Source organism: Bombus flavifrons, chromosome 1, assembly GCF_040668555.2.
Source record: "Bombus flavifrons isolate JBK064 chromosome 1, iyBomFlav1_principal, whole genome shotgun sequence".
NCBI classification, from domain to species: domain Eukaryota; kingdom Metazoa; phylum Arthropoda; class Insecta; order Hymenoptera; family Apidae; genus Bombus; species Bombus flavifrons.
The window spans coordinates 12,390,953-12,413,345 of NC_138442.1; the positions used below are offsets into that span (position 1 = coordinate 12,390,953).

At 30.4% G+C, this 22,393-nt stretch overlaps 3 protein-coding genes across 7 annotated transcripts; all 3 read left to right on the forward strand.

Annotated features, from left to right (window-relative positions):
- Nucleotides 1-27: 27 nt before the first annotated feature.
- On the forward strand, nucleotides 28-10,533 carry LOC138182418 (mucin-4). 4 transcript variants are annotated; one of them, XM_069118244.1, is made up of 16 exons: nucleotides 28-264; nucleotides 842-1,490; nucleotides 1,644-1,824; nucleotides 1,911-1,991; nucleotides 2,079-3,644; nucleotides 3,712-3,963; nucleotides 4,052-4,153; nucleotides 4,364-4,468; nucleotides 4,807-4,951; nucleotides 5,048-7,554; nucleotides 7,622-8,032; nucleotides 8,150-8,353; nucleotides 8,430-8,965; nucleotides 9,034-9,277; nucleotides 9,341-9,443; nucleotides 9,525-10,533. In XM_069118244.1, the coding sequence occupies exons 3-16, from the start codon at nucleotides 1,720-1,722 to the stop codon at nucleotides 10,262-10,264; spliced, it is 7,101 nt and encodes a 2,366-aa protein (XP_068974345.1). In that variant the 5' UTR covers nucleotides 28-264; nucleotides 842-1,490; nucleotides 1,644-1,719; the 3' UTR covers nucleotides 10,265-10,533. The 4 variants fall into 4 exon arrangements, with proteins under 4 accessions (XP_068974345.1, XP_068974351.1, XP_068974356.1 ...); XM_069118250.1 differs by having other exon boundaries at nucleotides 7,622-8,023; XM_069118255.1 differs by having other exon boundaries at nucleotides 1,935-1,991.
- Nucleotides 10,534-12,938: 2,405 nt separating this feature from the next.
- On the forward strand, nucleotides 12,939-14,991 carry Dph2 (Diphthamide biosynthesis 2). The gene is made up of 5 exons (XM_069118479.1): nucleotides 12,939-13,197; nucleotides 13,455-13,788; nucleotides 13,862-14,343; nucleotides 14,417-14,711; nucleotides 14,791-14,991. Exons 1-5 carry the CDS (start codon nucleotides 13,093-13,095, stop codon nucleotides 14,958-14,960), a joined length of 1,386 nt encoding a protein of 461 aa, XP_068974580.1. The 5' UTR covers nucleotides 12,939-13,092; the 3' UTR covers nucleotides 14,961-14,991.
- Nucleotides 14,992-15,464: 473 nt separating this feature from the next.
- Nucleotides 15,465-19,924, forward strand: Nhe1 (Na[+]/H[+] hydrogen exchanger 1). Of its 2 annotated transcripts, none has more exons than XM_069118347.1 (5): nucleotides 15,465-17,215; nucleotides 17,311-17,480; nucleotides 17,556-17,927; nucleotides 17,995-18,337; nucleotides 18,776-19,924. In XM_069118347.1, exons 1-5 carry the CDS (start codon nucleotides 15,928-15,930, stop codon nucleotides 18,802-18,804), a joined length of 2,202 nt encoding a protein of 733 aa, XP_068974448.1. In that variant the 5' UTR covers nucleotides 15,465-15,927; the 3' UTR covers nucleotides 18,805-19,924. The 2 variants fall into 2 exon arrangements, with proteins under 2 accessions (XP_068974448.1, XP_068974455.1); XM_069118354.1 differs by having other exon boundaries at nucleotides 15,477-17,215; nucleotides 17,995-18,326.
- The last annotated feature ends 2,469 nt before the right edge of the window (nucleotides 19,925-22,393 follow it).

Consider the following 22,393-nt stretch of genomic DNA (forward strand, 5'->3'; position numbering starts at 1 on the left):
TTTATAGACTTGTGCTAATGGCAGCCTTGACAAATACATGATGGCCGTTGCCACCGAATAGTGTAACGCGTACATGAAACTGTCGTGTACCAGAGAAGTTTATTATTTTAAGTAGAATTTTTCCTCTTATGTACCTAATCTATATTGTTTCTGTTTGTAAAAGAATAAAATTTTGTGTCCAGAACTAAAATCATGCAAAAAGAAGTGTGAAAAAACGTAAAATCGCGAGAAGAAAACACGGGTGGCAAAACCGCGTTCGCGGAGGTAATATTGACAATTTTTCATCACGACGCTATTCGCATTTTTCCGCGTCAATATGAAATAGTTGTATCCAGGATACCTTCTTTGGGTTTCTCAGCTATTCGAACCGAAAAATTTTTCACAGATGGTTGCTTTTTCTTTTGTTTACGCCTTGTCAGTTGGGCTTTTGTTGTGTGCATCCGCGCGCCGCTGGTACCTATAAGTGAGAGTGAGATGTATGCGACCCTTGTATGCGTGTAAGTGGCTTGTGTGGCACGTATGCTTGCACACAGGCGCGCAAGTTATAACCTCAAAATATGCTTCCAGCTGTCGAATTTTTCTACAAAACTTTTTTTCCACTTTAAAATGGTTACTTGTACATGCAAGTGTTATTGTGTCATAAAATTGTCATGATTCCTGACATAGTGTACATGACATTATTACCCAGTAGTATTATGTATTTTGTTCTATAGTACAAGTTCTAACAAACTTAAATATTAATAGTTTAGTGCAAATTCGAAAGAAGTAACGCTATTCGAATGAAACTATAAAGTGTTATTCTATCTACAATGACTAATTGAATATTGTTTACATGTTACAGGGTGCAAATTAAATATAGAATCTGTGAAGCCATAAGTGTAGTGTATGTGACATTTTTAAACAACACCAAACTTGAAACAGTTCTGAACTATGTTTGTAGTTCAAATGTAAAATGACTTGATATTAGTGCTTTAAACATTACTAAAGAATATCTATGGATTACTAAAGGATATCTATTAAATGTTATTTGATAAATTGGGATAATACAGAATATAGTATTTGTAAAGTGATAAAATTGTTTTATATGCCCAAATTCTGATGTTATGTCATGGAAAAATGTAGTTCAATTGTGTTTATACATGGATGTAATTTTGCAACAAATGTGTTTTAAAGATAAGTCAGAGTACTTTCAAAATGCAGTTGTGCAATTATTCTTTAATGGATAATGTAGTTCGAAAAAGAACTACCTACTATATACAAGAAATTAATATAAAAACATGGGTAACATTAAAGTGTGATATTAAAAACTAATATCAACAATCCATGTAAATAAACATATTTTGAAAACATAAAGGAGTATTGCCTAAACAACAGATGAAATAAGAAGTTACATGCATGACAGGAATAGGAGACGTAGGTCGCAGACGCGTTGAATGGCGCCGTAGCGCAAATACAGTCTTCTACTGTCATTGAGTTGTAATTTATAAGTGGTAAGTTCTGCAGTTGGTTTACATACAACATTTATTAAAAACTTAAAATATGAAATTATGTATAACTTTATATAGCTGTATATTTATATTAAATTTAGTTATGATTATCTTGATTTTAGTTAATAACTTTTATAATGTCTTACAAATATATAGGAGTATATAGAAACAAACATAGATAAGCTGAAAAGGTGGCTAGACGCTGCCCGGAGTAAAGAGGGGCTGCGTGGGCATGCAGCAGCCTCAGTCACGCCCTCTTCTCGGGGACTCAGTATCCTCTACAACCTCCCCGACTGCTCGGCGTAACAATCCTGTTGCTGTTTTGACACATCAACAAGTATGAACTTTTTAAATAAACCTTCAATGATACTCTAAAATTCATATAATACTTAGTATCATATTTTTTACTGCAATTTATTTCAGTTACAACAGTTACAACAATTGCAGGCTCAAAATTCGAGTGGCCAATCATTGACATTTGCTTTACAACAAACATCAAACAATGTAAGTAATTAAAAATATATATTTATTTGGAAAGATATATCATCAAAGTAAGTAAGTAATATTTGTTTCTATTACAAAATCTTACAGCCGCAAGACCAAGGAAATAGGTCAACGACTGGGAATCATATAGTATATGTAAACCAGTTAAACCATTTAAATCAGGGTACCATAAATCCCTCAGGGACTGGTATGGGCCTACCCCCGGCCACCCCCACTTTTGGGGTGGGCCTTAATATGGGATTGCCACTATCACTTCTAAATACTAGCCTTACATCCCTTACATCTAATGTTATCACTACATCAAATCCTCTGCTCAATTTGGGCCTGCCAAGTATAAATACAGGACTAACTACAATAAATCCTAGCCTCAATCACTTGAATACCATAAACTCAAATTTAACTTCAAATATTGGTTCAAACAGTATTAATAATGGTTTATCTGGTTTGGGACAGGATATAAATAGTATAAATACTGGAATTAATAGGCTCAATACATTAAATTCAACAAATATAAATTCTGGATTGCCCAGTGTGAATACTGGAATTACCAATGTAAATCAGAATTTGACAAGTTTAAATTCAAACATAAACCAGAATGTTACCAGTTTGAGCACAAACTTTACATCCCCAAGCTCTGGTGTATCTGGCTTAACTGCTATTACCCCAAATATAAATACAAATTTAACTACTACCAGTATAAATTCTGGTATAAATCAAGGTCTCAATCGACCTATTAATGCTTTAACAACTGGATTGACTCAAACTAGTCTAAATTCCAGCAGTACACAATTTCCATTCCAAGCCATACAAAGTATACAAAGCATTGCACCACACATTGTTGGGTCAAATATTGCACATGTACCAAGTTCTGCTATATCGCAGCACCCGAATTCAAACGTTTCTACTATTTCACAAATGTCAAATACCGGTACCTTGACAAGTTCCAGTATATTCACGAGCACTTCCAGCGAACCAATTCATTCAACCACAGCAAATGTGAATCACGCTTCAAACGTGAATCTCACTACAAATATTCCACATCTTGGTACAATGCACTCAAATTTATCTAATGTATCAACATCTAATGTGCAGCATATATCTGCATCAAACGAACCGAATATGTCACTGAGCCATACTTCTTCTTTAAGTTCTTCTCAGACAACTGGATTTCAACCTCAGCGACAGTATTCACAGGGAATTAACCCTGGTTTAAGTTCATCAGTAACATTAACGGGCTCATCTCAGCCATCAAATGTGGTCAGTACAATAAATACTGTAAAATCTATGCAGAACATTCAAAGTCAAAATATTAGTTCTCCAAGCAGTCCATTTTCAATACCATTAAAAAGTCCAGCATCTAATATTGCACCACCTACACCAAGCCCTAGTCCTAACAGACTATTACTTAGAAGTCCAGCATCAAACTCAATACAATCTAATAGAAATAGTCCAAGTCCTGTTGGAACATCGACATCAAATAATAATTTTAATATACAAATGCAAAGTCCAATGCAGAGTCCAATGAGTGTTAGCCAAATACAGAGTCCTGTACTTAGTCCATATCCTCCTGCAAAAAGTCCTCATCTGTTAAGTGGAAATAACTCTCTGAACAACAGAAGTCCAGCACCTGGTGGGAGTCCTGGTCCACCTGTGGTAAGTAGCAACTTACATTAATGTAAACTAAAAAAAAGTTGAACACAAACATTTATTTCATTTCCAGGTTAGACCCAATACACCAATACTTCAGCAAGGCATGCAAGTATTGCAAATAATTCATGGTACACCACAGGGGTATCAATCAACACCAACACAGTTGGTTACTAGGACGCATTTAATTGGAAATCAACAAATTCAAATAGCTGCGACTAAACCGGCAAAACAGCCACCACAAATTTTACCAAAACCTCCAAATCAACAAGCTGCTGGATCACAACAAAAACAACAACGTGTTAATACTACAATTACAAATCAAGTAATATATTTTGAAATGTCTATTCTATTCGAAATATCTTAGACATTATTTATTCCTATTAAAACATGAAATATTGATTTATTATAAGGTGACACAACAAACTCAGCCACAGTTAGTTCTTGCTGGACCACAACCAAATCCTACAACAGCTACAATGATACCAACAGCACAAGGTCTACTGTTAAATCAGGTAATAACATCTGTTTAAGATATTCATCATGTGCATGTCTCTTTGTTATGTGATCATTTAAAAGTTTACACATTGTGCCTGTTTTAGCAGTTATCAATATTATATGAAATATTTTTAATATGCTTGATATCTATTGTAAGAGCTTACATGCATTTTAGTGTCACAAATATCTGCTTTGTGCTTCATATGTTTATCACATTTCATACATAGGTTTTGCCGTCAACCGGACCCGTTATTGTACAGCAACAACCAGGTGGTGTTCAGCTCATACTAAGAACGCCAGCGAGCGCCCAGCAACAAACACATACTGCACAGGTGATGGTTTCATCCATTCAGCCATTCAACTTCATCATGTTCACAATCATTGCTTACTTAATACTTTATGAATTTATTTTTATATGTCACTTTAAATATTACTTAAGTTCATCAACATTTTTACATGCTATATCAACAGTTGGATCTTATATGTGTTTTATGTTTTATATTTAGCATCTTTGCAAGTTTCAGATAAGTTACTTTAGTGTAAATAATATTACAATATTGAAAAATATATTAGGATAATAACATGAACAAAATTAGGAAGACAATTTTTTTTGTTAATATAGTGGAAGAAATATATTCTTGTATAAATCTGTTTCTTTTTTTTTTTATAGTTAACACAACAGCAGTTAGTAAGAGTTGTCACAGCACAAGGTATGCAGTTACAAGGCATTACACCTACATTTTTTGCTGTACCTAATGGTTTTCCTCCAGCTGCATCTCCAGTAATTAGACATACTCCCTCTAGTCCTGCACCTTGTAAGTGTTTATAATATACTTGAAAATTTGTTTAAATATTTTTCTATAAAAGAATTAAAAAATATTTATATTAAAATTATTTATTTTTTAACATAGCTGCTAATTCAGGGACTGGTAATTCCATAGTGATTCAAAATGCAATGGTACAAAGCCCTCAGCCACAAATTTCACAAGTAGGTTCAGGTTCCAATACTGGTAACACTCCATGTACGCAAGCTGTTGTTGAGCAAACTTTATTACCACCTCCTAAGAAAAAAGCAAAGAAAAAAAAGAAAGCAAAACGGAAAGATGATGAACCACCAAGACTAGATCTTGCTAGTATAATGAAAATATCAGGAATTGGAGATGATGATGATATTTTTGATACTGATCTTACAACTGAATCAGATGTTTCTTGTCAAGTTCAAGTTGAATCAAGTTCGGGACAAAACCTGGGACAACTTTCATCCCAAATACCTACAATACCTACCAGTTCTGCTCAGAATTTGATACAAGTACCTGCACCAAATACAACGAACACACAAACGTCTGCATCTCAGACATTTAATAGCCAACTTGTCGCCCAACTTCAGATGCCTGTGCAGAATGTACAAGGGCAATTACGATTTGCTCTTGGAGAAGATGGGAGAGTTGTTTTACACCGTACTCCAGAACTAAATCAGCCTGAAATGGATCAAGCTACTGCTCAAGCACTGATACGATCATTAACACAAGGTGGTGGACAAAATTCACCAATTATTTCTCATCTTCTTGGGCAAGCACAAACGACGACACAATCTACACAAAGTACTGTGCTACAGAGACAAAAATTCGTTAAATCACCTTTATCATCCAGTGTTTCAGCGGTTACTACTACTGTAAGTTCTGCAGCTCCACAAAGTGTTACTTGTGCTACTAGTCCACAGCATGTGCAAGTATGCTCGAAATCAAACAATCAACAGAAAAGTGTAAATGTTCCTCAAGAATCCAGTCCTGTGTTAAATGTTTGTGTTCAAAACAATCTTGTATCTCTACAAACATTGGATATGCAAGCATCGAAAAATATTAATGTACAAAATCTCACACCAACAACAAAAGCTAATCAGTCATCTAATTCTAGCCTTCCACAACCAAACAGTAATGTTCTAACTTCTGATGTTTTAGCAACAAAACCTTCGTGTACTACATTCAGTGTACAAAATTCTCGATTGACTAATACAAGTCAAACGACTAGTAATCAACAAAATTCTAATGTTTCTGCACAAAAATCTAGTCAAGTGCGACTTACAAATGCTTGTGTTACTACTAATGTGCGACAAAATTTAAATAAAATATCTCAGAGTGCTGCTCATGTTCAAAAATCCTTACCAAATAATTTAACTGTACAAAATGAACACACAGTGACAAAAAGTAATCAAAGTCATCAGCAGGAATCAATAACACTGCAACAAGAAACACCAATATATCAGCATAATCAACATCAGCAAATAACAGCACAGACTGTACAAACACAGAATGTCCAACAAGTTTTTGAACAAAATCTTCAAACTTCTGGATCAAATGCTCAACATAATTCTTTAAACATGTTACAACAACAAAGTTCTTGCAATACCGCAATGCAGCATGATGCTATGAATGTTTTGCAACAACATTCTAGTATTCAACAAAATACAATTAATGTTTTACAGCAAAATGCATCTAGTAATGTACAAAACATTGAACAAAATTTGCAGTCTGCCATTGGTGATTTATCTCATGCACAGCAAAATGTTATTACGAGTATGCAACAACAAAATACATCTGCTATTTTGCATAATACAAGTGTACAACAAAATGTAAATGTACAGCAGCAAAATGTAAATGTACAACAACAAAACGTTAATGTACAACAACAAAAAGTTGTTGCAGCAAACACATTTTCTTCTGTGAATACGCATCATTTTGAATCCCAGAATACGGTTAATGCTATACAACAAGGACTAAATACACAGCAAAATAATCAACATCAAAATATTCTGATTACAAATGCTCCACCTCCTAATGCTATGCAGCAAAATGAATCTCAGAAAGTAGAAACCCAAACTGCAACAATGCTTAATTCAACAACAAATAATATATTAAATAATGCACCAAAAATTACTCCTGAAATTTTAAATGCATTAAGTAATTTAAATCCTAATGAACAGTTATTAATTGCAAATGCAAACGGACAAATGCAATTAATTAGTCAACAATTGTTGCAACAATTTTTAGCAGGACAATTAAATGCAACTAATCAGGTACAAAATCAAAACCAAACTCAGAAAATAGTGATCGGTGAGCCAGATGCAAATAATCAGAATTTACAAGGTGTACAAATCAATACTCCAACGAGTCAAATAATTGTAAATAGTTCTGGTGGAGCTCCTACAATTCAAAATAATATACAGAATATTGTAGTACAAGCTGCTCCTTCGCAAATGCCGCAACATATACAAATTCAAAATTCTAGTTTTCCTAGTCAATTTATTGACAATCTAAATCAACAGCAAATCAGAAATTTAGGTAACAACCAGCCAAAGAAGACAAAAATTATTAAAAGAACAAAAACTGCTGTTACTACTCAAAATTCTGGAAATACCCAGGTATGTGTAGGTTTTTTCCATTTTTCTATTCAGTCTCCTTTTTGTTGTTAATTTAATATAATAACAGGTGACAAAAACAATTACGGTTCCCCGCCCGACAATGATTTCAACAAATACAACTAATCTTCAGAAAGTTGATAATTCTAACAAAATAAACACTGTAGTGTCTCAAAGTACAAATCCAATTAAGAGTGAATCTTCTCAAATTATTACAAATGGTCCTGTACTTCCATCTTCTCCTGGAAATCATTTATCAGTTCCTTCAAATGGTCAAATGGTTCAAAGAGTACAGACTATTCAACTTACTGCTCAAAAACAGCAATTATTAAAAAATATACAATCTCAAATACAAGTTATATTAACTCGTAAACCGGGTTCACAACCAGATCAAACCGTTTTAACAAAGTTATATCAAGACCAAGCAAAAATTGTGGCAAGTGGAAAGGTTGTCGGTACTGCAACACATCACGTTAGTAGTGTAAGTCTTATTATATTATTAATACAAAAAGCAAAAAGTTTGTAGTAACTTATAATGTAAAAAGTGTAAAGTAATGTAAAAGGAATGTATAATGCTATGCAATTTTATTTTATATAGGGTACAGAAACGGGTTTTAGTATGAATGCAGTTTCAACAATGGCACCAAATATAATATCCCAGAATTCGTACAAAAATCAGACATCAGCTGTGCAAACTCAAACACAACCATCTACTACTGTGGTAACTTCACAAAGCTTGAATCCAAGTACATCTTCGACGGTACAGAATAATTCATCTAACAGTTATATGAATAACCTTTCGGTATATAATAATTTTTTATATCGTAATTGAATTTTCATTTATGTTTTTATTGATGACTTATTGGTGAAATTTACAGATATCACAGAATGTGCAAGGACAACAATGTGTACAACAAAATAATCAAAATGTACACCAAACGCACACAAAACAGCACAAGATTTATCAAAATCATGGAAATCAGATATTGAGTCCGTCCTCTGCCAATATGCAAATTTTTTCACCACCAATTACCTCTACAGCTACTGTACAGAGTAACGCACAACAATCACCTTCAGTCCAAACACAACAAATGGGAATGCAACAATCAACCCAATGTCAAACAGACCCATTAGACATAAAACCAAATATACAAATGTCAAGTCCTGTTAAACAAGAACTTTCTTCACCTATTCAAATACAAGTTCAAAGTGGATCACCTGCAGGACAGGTGGCCTCACCTAGAATGATTGGCAAAGGACCACAAAGAATTCAAAGTCCTGTAAATACCAGTGGTAATCCCAATAAACAAACCGTTAGTCCCAACAATAATTCAAGTCCTTTAGTAAGTCCAAGACAAGGTATAAAAAGACCTGCATCCAGTCCAATTTGCAGACAAATTAATCGTAGTGATTTGTAAGTATAATCTTTTATTTTAATATAATGATACGCATACGAATATATCTTTATTTTTATATTTACAGATTAGAGCAACAATTAAAAATTGATCAAAACGGTGCGATAAATCCAGACGTAAACACACCGTTTTTGAGTAAGCGTGATGCTTGTAAACGTCTTGTACGTTATCATTGTTTAAATGAGCAAGTACTTAGTTCTAAGGACTTGGCAAAAGCTGATGAGATGTTTGAAGAAACAGCCAAACATTTACTATCAAAATTCAATTCTATGATGAACAAGTACACGTATCTTCTTCTGATGGAGAGCATGGTATGTTAAAAATATGTAATTTTATTCTTAAAATTTTAATAATCACCTAATTTAAACTTACAGCGAGAAGTGAGGACGTCGGAGTTGATGATGATTGATAGAACTTTTGTTGCTGAAGAACAAAGTATATTAAATAGGTTACGAGAACAAGAGGCTAAAGTTAATGGTAAAGTTAACATATTAATGTATACATTTCTTCTGTTATGTTATTTATTGTAATAATCTTTTTCTTGTATTTATTTTATAGAAGAGTTCAAAAAAGAAGAGAAGCCATTAGTGCCAAAGGTTGAACCTGGTCTTACAGAAGAAGAGAAATTATCACCAACATTAACTAATGTATCTGTAAAACGTGAGTTAGAAGATGACTTTCTAAGTGATGAAATGGAATGTAAACCAATGCTTAAATCAACAAATTGCACTAGTGGTGATTATGATGAGTGGGTAGAAATACAAAAAGAACTTGGTGTATATCCATCTACCACAGACTCGTTTAAATGTAAAAATATAAATAATAGTGGTAGTAATAGTGCATGTGCTGTGGCTGTTACAAGGTCATCAAAAACTGAAAGAACACGAGCAAATGGTGAATGTCGTACTACTGTACCAAGTACGAGTATTTCTGGAGTTCAAAATGCAGTTATAAAGGACAATTGTGAACAGGATAGTACTCCAGATTTTGAAAAACGTTGGAATAGTGCTACTGATCTCGAGCGAGATTTGTTAGAAGATACAGACAGCCTAGATGGACTGGCCTTACATTCTCAAACTCAATGTCCAGGCTCTCTTCAAGTAACAACCGAAAGTGGAAATGGTAATGAACACGATGACATTACCGCACAGGTACAATCTGCCATTGATAGCATTCTTAATCTTAAAAAACGTCCTACAAATACATTATCTGGCAGTAGTGGTAACAGTGCATCACAATCCAGTGAATCAAAGGACACAGTGCTTGACCAAGCAGTCCGCAGCATTTTAGGCTCGTGACCCTCCTTTAATAAAGTATGTTAAACAAGTGAAGTTAATGGTGAACATCATGCTAATTGTTCGTTTAAAAAATTTTTAAGAACTAGACATTTTTTTGGTGATTTTTTTGTGGTTATGTGAATAATATAAAAACTATGTTTGATATTAAGAATGCGACATTATCTTTGGCAATGCATATTTGAAACCCTGCAAATTGTTGCTAAGTTATTTGTACAAATCCTACAATTTTAATTTCATTTATACATAAATTAAAACGACTATCTGGATTATCCAATTTTGTATACTTCTCCAAAATTTGTCAAAAATTTTTTTCTGCAATGGCAATAACTACTCATAATATAAAAACAAGTATACTTTCCAGTAGTTTAGCTGTAATAAAGCCATCGCGTTTACCTAAATTTAGCAGCTGTACATGTGGATAGATAGACAAATAGATTAATAGCTAGATAGTAAAATAAATAGTTAATTCGCTCAGATTTTTCAATCTGCCACTTTGTAATGTAATTTTGTAAAAAGTAATTATTTAAAACAACTTATTCCACTTTGTCCGTAGTACTTGTAGAAAAATCTTACAGATACTTAAAACTGGGTCGGTAAATTGTACATACATTTTTAATGTGTATTAATATTATTATTATTATTATTGGTATTATTTGTATTATTGTTATTGAGATTCACATTCTCAGAATTATAATTGTATTATTATTATTATGATTATTATTATTATTATTATCATTATAATTGTCATTAATATTATTATCATTATCATTACTATTATCATTATTATTATTATTATTATATTATTATTATTACAATTATTATTGTCAATACCATCAACTACATTGATGAAGAGAATGTATGGTATAAAGAGAAAGTAGTGATTTAAGAGACTGAAATGGAAGACAATGAAAACAAAAGGCAAATGATATATAAGGTGAAAAGGGAACACAAAAATTTCTATGATAATTTGAATTTATTTCTATTTAATGTATATGCAGTCTTAAATGTTACAATGCAAAATCAAACAGATAGACATTTTTTAAGTAGATATAGTATTTTACAAGTTTTTTGTCATCACATGAAATCACAATAGATCTGAGTAAATGAGTACATGTGTAGAGAGCACATGTGTGGAAAAAGGGTAATTACATGTTGGTGACATTTTAAACAAACAGTAGATGACCGGTGAATAAGATTTAAAAAAACAAATCTTTCTATATGTGCCTTTTTATTTTCTACATAGTTGATGACTAATATATCTTATATGTACACCTGACTTGTAATTTTTATTCGATCAATGCTAACATGTTACATAATGCAGATTTCTTAATCAGTATGTTATACATACAAGATTATGGTCTGATTTAATCATTTTCTGAAGATCATACATTAAAAGAATAACTTATTATCACCAGCAGTGCTTTTGCAACAAAGATTTAGTTACATGATTGTATTTTTACATCCTTTTCCCACAAAACTTCATGATAGCTCTCTATACACAGAGGCAATGAAATGTTTTTGGCAAAAGCAATCCAAGACTGACATATATACAGAGAATCAAGCAAAACTATGTAATGTATTACAATAAGAAATAATCATTTGTACATAATATCAATTACACTCTCGACGGCAATCGTGACTTAATGAATTCTTCAAAGATTTTAAAATTTGGATATGCTATAGTTCTTTTGATCCTAATAAATTGCCGATATTTCACAAGTATGTGTATGAAAATATTTTTATCCTTGTCTATAATTAAAATTTCAGTTTGCAGCAAAATATTCGATTTCTAATACTTAAAAGTTTACACAGTAATGTGAGATGCCTGACGAGAGTGAAGTCAAGTGGTTAATATGATAAAATGTAATTAGCATTATCAATTACATGATTTTGAATATCATGAATATCTTGTAGTGAACAATTCCTCTCCTAATATTATGGAAATATTGATTTCAATCATAAATTTAGGTGCCTTATAAGATAATGTTCAGTCAACTTTTTTATCTTGTCAGGACTATATAGTATTTTAATAGAGGCACATAAAATTTATATTAAATTACATGTTTTTTACGTGTATCTATATTCTAATATATCCCAAAGATTACAAAATTAGTTGGAATTGTATTACAGTACACACTATTTAGTTTCTAACATGTCTCAAATTAATGCTTTCTACTTGTAGATGTATATTATCAAAATTATTTCAGACTATTTTAATGGATACCTTAAAGTATTTAATCATTAGTTATGTAAAATTGTTGAATTAATAGAAATGAAATAACGTCCATTGGATATATGAAAATATTACCAAATTTAATTATAAAACTTAATGTAATATTTGAACTCATAGAACTTCAGTAACATTGACATTTAATTTTTAGTGAGTTGCAATTTTATTGAAAATATATCATTTCTTTATTTATGAAGAATATATAAAAAAAACTTTACAGGTAAGTTAAATTAAAAATATATATTATAAGATTAAAACCATAATAAGACATCAAAAATGTATTTAATAAATAATTTGAATAATTAAAAAATTAGATGTATGCAAGAATTGTTGTAAAGAGTTTCAAATTTATAATTATCTTTGTGAATATTATTACATTTTAAGTATGTAATTTATACAGTATACATAGGTGAATATGGTCTATACAGATTTTTCATGTTGTATAAGTGTACGTGATTTAAGTACTAACAATAAGTGTGAATACATGTGTATGCAATACGTTCATAGATTTATGTTATATGTAAATGTATTTGTTTGTAAACAATTTTTATTATGTACAATTTAGTGTATTAGTATATGAAATGATATAATTTCAGAAATGACTAATAGAAATATAGAAGACAAAATGAACGATACTAGTAAAGATGATTCTTACGAGGTAGCAAAATGTGGTAAATGGATTAATGAGCGTAATTTAAATAAGGTTTGAGTCTTTTATTTCTTTGATAGTTGTCTTATTAATTAGAAATATATGACATATAATATAATTTTAATAAAATATTTAATTTTCTTCTATATTTCCAATAGGCTAAAAACACGATTTGGAGGTTAGATGTATCTGTCATTATATTGACATATACTATAATATTTCACGAATATATTTACAATTAAAAGTAGTCAAGTTTATAATTATAAATACATACTACAAATATCAGTCTGATAACTGTTCTATATTTCTAGGTCTGCCTACAATTTCCTGATAACCTTTTACCAGATTCAGTAGAAATTGCATTACGTTTGGAAAACTGTATCAACAAGAAAGTATATATTTTGGGAGATACTTCTTATGGTAATTGTTGTGTTGATGAAATAGCTGCTCAGCATATTAATGCTGATAGCATAATACATTTTGGTCACGCTTGTCTAAATCCAACTACTCGTTTACCTGTATTTCATGTGTTACCCAAACAAGAAATTGATACATCAGAACTTATTAGTAAATTTAAATTAAATTTTGTGGATCAGACTGAAAAGATTTTATTTTTTTATGATATTGCTTATGCACATAAAATTGGTAAGTTTCTTAAATCTAAAAAAATGTTTATTTAATATATTCAATTACTTTTACAAATATATTTCTATTTCAGAAAAGATATATAAAATATTAAATGCTGTTTATAAGAATTTAATCTTTACTTCATTAAACTGTATCTCTAATGTAGAATTCACAGATGTCAAAGATGATGCATCTACGATAATCTTAGGTAGATGTTTTAAATTAGATAAGGAATATAAAATAGAAGATTATATAGCATTTTTCTTGGGAAATGGTGGAAACACATTTACTAGATTAGCAATGACAATCTCTGCGAAAAAATGGTACTATTTTGAAAATAATAGTGTTGTTGAATATGAAATTTTAAATACACCATGGTTAAAAAGAAGAAGATTTGTAGTTGAGAAATTAAAAGATGCTAGAGTTATTGGTATAGTTGTGGCTACTCTAGGTATTAAAGATTATCTTAAAATAATAACAATGGTTAAAAACATCATAAAAGAAAAAAAGAAAAAATCTTATATTTTAAGTGTTGGTAAAATAAATCCAACAAAACTTGCTAATTTTCCTGAGGTATGTTGAATAATGTTACTTGAAGTATGAAATACATTGCTAATATGGGTAACAATGTATTTTATCTTTCCAGATTGATGCTTTTGTTGTAATAACATGCCCCGAAAATGAAATATTTGATTCTAGAGAATTCTTAAAGCCACTATTATTGCCTTATGAAGTAGAATTGGCATTTAATAGTTCAAGGGAATGTTATGCACAATATTGTATGGATTTTAGACAAATACTTCCTGGAGGAGTGAATTATGTTGATTTTAAGCCATCAACAGATTCAGATGTTTCTTTAATTACTGGTGAACTTAGAAACTGTGATGAAAATATTCCATGTACAGACAAGATGAATGCTCTAGCAATTAATAATTCATCAGGTATTTGCATGTTTTAAAAGATATCAACAAATTACAATGAAGCATATTTTGTCTAATACCATTATTTTAATGGACTTAGATGTTGTTGCAATTGGGAAAGCAGGAGCAGAATTTTTATATAATAGATCGTGGAAAGGGGTTGAACAAAGATTAGGCAAAGATGCAGTACATTCAGCAGAAATTGGCCGCTGTGGATTACCAAGTTGCTATGAAAACGAGCCGATTTCCAGAGAAGATAATAATGAATGAACATAATAAATATAATAATTTCTATACTCTATTCTCTATATTCTATTATTTCAAGAGAAAGAATATTGTTTAATTTCTCTAATCTTTACACACAAGTGTTAGTGATATAATTAACCCTTTCACATACTTTATGTTTCCTATGCTTAACTATAACTGCTTAAACTATAACTTCCTATGCTTAACCATGTATTTTGACAAACTGTTAATTAATTAAACGATAAATGTATTTATTTTCGAAAAAATGCATTATGTCCTGTTTACAAAAAATCAGATAAGAAGTGTTTCTATTACTGACAATTGATTAAAAATGCACTCGTTAATGCACTGATTAAAAATGACAAAAAACATTCTTTCCTGAAAGAGTTAATTTTTTTTAATTTTACTGCGTTCTTTATTAATTTATCTGAAACAGTATTAAAAAATAACTTATAGTTTATATGAAACATTTTTTGTTAATTTACGTTTTATGAGTCTGTATAAATTTCCCTGTCAAAACCATAGACTTATACAGATAGACTACGCGTTCTTATGTGCGATCTGAAGACCACATTGAAGGACACAGATAGTACCGAAATCGCCAGGAAGTATCGCGCTCTCTTTCGCATTGTGCAAAAAGTGGGGAGAACAATAAAGGAGCGACCCGCCGTACACTGTCTACGACATAATTTCTTCCTCTATTTTCTCCCTTTTCTTGCCCCATCAAAATATCCATTAAAGAGAGAAAGGAATAGTCACAATATTGCTCTCTCATTGCTGGGTTACCTTCACTGCCTCTTACCGACAGTGTTACGTTACGTCTTACGGAAATGCGTAGTATATCTGTATATGTCTATGATTGAAGTTGAAACACGTGTTCAATATATGACGTAAGCACATAACGAGTATTGAAATAATCTGAATCAGCTGTCATTGCAATGTTAAACATAACCAGAGAAATGTACATCTAAGTGACGAAAATATTTTAAAAATGAAGTTTTATTCAATTAGTAATAAACTCTTATATAAAAGTTTTATAATTTATATTATATTTTTTGGCTTTAATGTGTGGGCTGTAGTGTCAAATGCGCAAGAGGTTTCTAACCTCAAGCACGAAAATATCACATTGGACAGCACAAATATCGTAATAAAACATTTCACGCCAACAAAGATAAGTACTGATGTATCAATAGAATCGCATACATCAGAAAACTCGGATAGCAATAATTTAAAATTAAATGCTATCACTTCAAATACAGTAAATACATCTCAAAATGTACTTACAACCTCAGTTCGACCAGATCGTGATATTAATCAAACAACAGAAAAAGTTAATATAATATCTACAACTATTATTAATGATAAAAATGGGAACAATATGTCAGATTTCACAATTCCATCGCAAAGTCCAGATATTAGTAATGTAACAAACACAAGTACAACAACAGTTGTGCCAGCAGAACCAGTATTACCCGATAAGGGATCCGCAGAAGAAGAACATAATAGTTCTATGTCCATATTTTTTGTCCTCTGTGTTTTAGCTTTAGGTATTTTACTTATACATCTTATGTTACAAACAAATTTTCAATACCTTCCAGAGTCAGTGGTAATTGTTTTCTTGGGGGGAGCTATTGGTATGATTATAAATCTCATGTCAAATCAAAATATAGCTAATTGGAGAAAAGAAGAAGCCTTTTCTCCAACTGCATTTTTTCTCGTACTTCTTCCACCAATTATATTTGAATCAGGATATAATTTGCACAAAGGAAATTTCTTTCAAAATATTGGTAGTATTTTAGTTTTTGCTATATTTGGAACAGCAATATCTGCATTTGTTATTGGAGCTGGAATTTATTTGTTGGGATTAGCACAGGTAGCATATAAACTTAGTTTTGTTGAAAGTTTTGCATTTGGATCATTGATATCAGCAGTAGATCCTGTTGCTACTGTAGCTATATTTCATGCTTTAGAAGTAGATCCAGTATTAAATATGTTAGTTTTCGGTGAGTCTATATTAAATGATGCCATTTCAATTGTATTAACTACATCTGTGTTGGAGTCCAATAATGCAACAACTACCAGTGAAGCCATTATACTTGGCTTAAATAGATTTTGTCTTATGTTTTTTGCCTCTGCTGGCATTGGAGTTGTTTTTGCTCTCATAAGTGCTTTATTACTTAAACATGTGGATCTCAGAAAAAATCCCTCTCTTGAATTTGGACTTATGTTGGTATTTACTTATGCACCTTATGTTTTGGCAGAAGGCATACAACTGTCTGGTATGAACATAAATTTTTAAATTTAATATAAAAATGAAATAAATAAATTAAGATAAGTAAATAATTTAATAGTTTAATATAATAAATTGTTTCAGGTATTATGGCAATTTTATTTAATGGGATTGTAATGTCACATTATACACATTTCAATTTATCAACTGTTACTCAAATTACAATGCAACAAACTATGAGAACTTTAGCGTTTATTGCTGAAACTTGTGTATTTGCATATCTGGGACTAGCTTTGTTTAGTTTCAGACATAGGGTAAAGTAATATGATATAAGATTTATATTTAATTTCCATAATATATTTTATATTAATACTGATTATCAATTGTAGGTTGAACCAGCATTGGTTATATGGTCTATAGTTCTATGTCTGATTGGAAGAGCTGCAAATATCTTCCCTTTAGCTTTTCTTGTAAATCGTTTCCGGGAACATCAGATTACTAGAAAAATGATGTTTATAATGTGGTTTAGTGGTTTACGTGGTGCTATTTCTTATGCTTTATCATTGCATTTGGATTTTAGTGATGAAACACGACATGTGATTATAACCACTACTTTAATTATTGTATTGTTTACAACATTAATATTTGGTGGTTCTACTATGCCATTATTGAAATTTTTGAGAGCAGAAAAGAAGCAAAAGAGTAATAGTAGAAGGAAAAGAAAAGATAAAGAAATTTCACTAAGTAAAACTAGAGAATGGGTATGTTTATATATAAAAATATTTATATAAAAAAGATATTTATATTTTGTGTATGTTTTTATTTTAGGGACAAACAATAGATTCTGAACATTTATCAGAACTTACAGAAGAAGAGATTGAAGTATCTTTTCTTCAGTCCCGTATTCGTGGTTTTGCAAGATGGGATCTAAAATTCTTTATCCCCTTTTTCACAAGGAGATTTACACAGCAAGAACTGAAAGATTGTAAATCTCAAATGACAGATTTAACAAATCAATGGTATCAAGCCATTCGAATTAGTCCAATGGAGTCAGATGATGAAGTAACAACTGCATCAACAGCACAATTAAATATAAATTTGTCCGTGGAAAATCAGAATCAAATACATGGAAAGCAAAGCAAAAGACGTCCAAGTCATGGGTCTATATTAAGTATTTAATTTATTTTGTGTGATGTGCTAAATGTGCTGTCATTGCTCTGCTTATATTGTAAATGTATATGAACTTTCCTTAATAATGACATCCACTACAATTTAACAAACAAATTTTCTGTGATTCTGAGCATAGCTTTAATTTTTTCTTCTACAATATTTTAAAATCCAAGGTCGTAACTCACTTTTTTCTGATTTATATTGCAACGAAGTAATATTCTCTACGACAATAAGGTATTATTTCAGAAGAAAGTATATCAATAAAAAAATTATTTATTAGCTCAATGAACAGCTTATGATTGTTATATAGTTATGAAAATTTAGTAATGAAGATCATATGGCATCTAAACATTGCTTTGCTGTCAAAGCTTATTGTTGGTGAGGGGTGAGTTGGGGTATCACTTAAAATTTTGAAACATTAATTACTATTAATTTACAGAGAGGACGAGGATTGGTCTGATTAATTAATGATCAAGTAAATTTAGTATCAAGTAAATTATATATAACTTTATGAGTTGTTTCATCAGTTAAAAATACCTGCAAACTCATATTGTAGAAATTGACATTACATTAATATTGGAGAAAGTATAAAAATAACAAATTCCTACATTATATTAACAATGATACAGTTGATCATCTTTAAAAACTTATAAGTTATAATTTTTAAATCACTATGTAATATTATAAGTAATGGATGAGAAAAAGTATTTAATTCACGTTGATTTAATTAACAATGATTAAATAATATAATGTAATAATGAGAAATGTGATATTTTTAAAAATATTTAAATTTCTGCACAAAAGATTATATACATTATAAAATAGTTATACTGCATATCGTGCAAAATAAATATTTGTATGAATTATAAAATTCATATGGCACTAAAAATATACTTATTAGGAAGTATAAGTATAATTTCATAAAAATATAGATTAATCTAAGACATAGAGATTTTAATTATTTAGTGCGAATATCAGTTTGATGATTAAAATTTTTTTTAAGTAACTAGTTCTTTGTGAATTATATAAAATAACATATTTTTTATCTGTGTATATACATATATGATACATAAAGATATATTACCATAGGGTATTTATACATTCCATTTTTTCAATAAAATCTGTAACAGTTAATGTTATAATAGCATATAATTCTAAATTTACACAAGGTCGCTTACTATTGATCATACTATTTATAAATACCCTATTATGTTATTAAAGTATCAGTGTATAAAATGATTACATTTTGTACATACAATATATATGTGTGAAGTATTATATTTTAATTTGTATGATATAAAAGATATATATTTTCTTGTATCTTAATATATGTTTTTATTATATATAATATTAATTAATAATATGATCCGTTTCCGAAATAAATTTTAGATTATACTACTTATATTTCATATCCAAAACAGAAAAACAATTTTTAATTTTTCAATAATAACAATTTACGAAAGTATTTTACTTTCATATTTCTTTTATATCGTACTAATTATGAATCACAATATGTGGATGCATATCTTGATTTTTTATGTTGTAATATTTTATTTACCTAATAAATTCGATTATTTTAATATAGTTAGATCGAATAATTATATTTTCTCAATTTAGGAATAAATATTTTCAATTGTAATCTATAACTTTCATAATTAAAATCTCACTTAATGTATAAGGATATTAATAATTCGAAATATATAGTTTGTATAATAAACCATTGATTCTGAAAAAAGTTTTTTAGTGATTTCAAAGGCCATATGGAGATAAAAGAAAAAAATACAGTAAATTTTATTTTAATGTGAATTTATTTTTAATATCATATACCGATCTCGGAAGGTGGGTACATGGGTCTGTTATCTTATTTTTCTGCGGCAGGGCACATAACGGAGGCAGCGTCTAAACATCAAATCCGTTTATTTGTTCGAATCATTATCTCTACTTTATTATGTCTACACTTTTTATGCCTCATCTGGTTGTACATTGATTGACTGGAGCATAAGGCATATTTGTCTTTAAAAACGATTTACTGCAATTTCCTAATACCCTTCTTATAATTGATCTTTTACGATATTTCCTTTTGATCATGAAGATATAATGGTATGAAGGTAAATGTATATATGTATGTATATAGGCATAGAAAACAGTAGTTTTGATTTTATGATACGTTTCTTTCCTCTATTAGTGCAAAAACACATCGAGTATAGGAAATACAGTGATGAACGTTGCATGAAATTTAAATTCAATGTAAGATATTTTTAGAATGATCGAAGTTGATAAAATGAGCAAAATTTGCACCATTTCTTTTTATAAAGAGCACATCATTTGTTTTTATGTTATTTATTTTTTATTTGATATTACGGCAATTTAAATTCTATTCAGCCAACGTTAATACAAGGATAAATATTATTATCCCTTTGATTAATGAAGTATTGTCTGAAAGCATGGTAGAACACACTTGCCTCCTTTTCTGCTAATGCTCCAGTCAGTTTAATTATACATATTCTCTGTTCAAATATTATTCACGCATTGGATTATCACCCAATAAAGTTCTAAAAAGGATCTTCATATATCATGAGCTTCTATATGCATTTTTATCAATAGTTATATCCTTATTAATGCTCAGTACAGTACATGTGTGTATGTACAACATCGAGCAATCGACTAAGCATGCAGAGTTAAATAATCCTACAACGCTATGACCATTATGACTATATATCAATTCGTAAAACAATATCATACCCGATTGTATCCATTTATTACAGAAAATGTTCCAAGGGATTATAATTTGACTAAGTGGTCGTTATACAGCGTGCATAATCCATTGGAGTAGATTTTCAAGCACTTCCCTAAACTTATCGCAGATTTTTTTTTAATGCAGACGCTTCGGTCTAAAAATGTGTAAAATCCCCAATTCCATTTCAATATTTACAATATCTCATAGATACGTGTGTGTTACACACGCCACAATTTACATAATATAACTTGGTGTTCATGTGAGATTCATTTTCTTTTATTTTATCAAACATCAGATTTCCATTCCGAGTCCACAACTTTATCTGCCGATCCACGTTTTTTAATGTTGTAATATTACAAAAAATCACATTGTATATTCCATTTACACACGTTTCCTTGATACTGATATTGTTTGTTCCTCCTCAGTGCGTTAATAGTTTTTATAATTCATTTACTATTTTCTTGCTTTTTTATGATCGAAAAATCTTATCCCAACTATAGCAGATTGAAAGAAACATGTAATAGTGAGGATTCTTGAAGACCCAGTTCAGACGAATTTTAAGAACAAAATTAGATTTCCTATATCGAACTTAGCTCACTATGTATAATTAATGCGCGTAAATTTTAATCATTCAGTCATATCTCTACATGGCGCATGATTAGATCTACTGACTGGAACATAAATCTGTAAAAGTTTCAAATTTGGGTCCCTGTATAAACAAGCCTCTTTGGCTTTGCTTAACTCTTCATTGATCTTTCTTGTTCTGTACTCGCAGAAGTGGTTCTTCTATTATGGAATTATATAATATATTATAAGAAAAAAATGATGCTCAACGAGCTTTCAAGTTTTAATATATGTACGAATACATTACTTCTTCAAACCTTAGAGGGAAACGAGGGGGGCGGGCGGTCTCTCGTACATCAAGCTATACACATTTTTTGCTGTTAATGTATGTTAATTTCATCCTAACTATCCTAGCGCCAAGCAGCGAATCACACCTACATAAATTGTCATTAGATTTATTCTATGTATATATGTATATCTATATATATATATATATATATATATATTTATATATTTATATGTATATTTCGGTATGTATAATCGTAATGTGCGGCTACGCGGTGAAATCGCATGTCGTTGAAATCCGTTGAACCGTTACTAAAAAAGTCAATCATTCGCTTATCATACAACATGATTGTTGCATAATTGCAAATTATCATTCGTTTTTGAAGATCCTCCTCGCTTGGTAACATACATCGTATTATATATTGTTCTTCATCAAAATGAGAATTATCATTAACAACATAGAAACACACG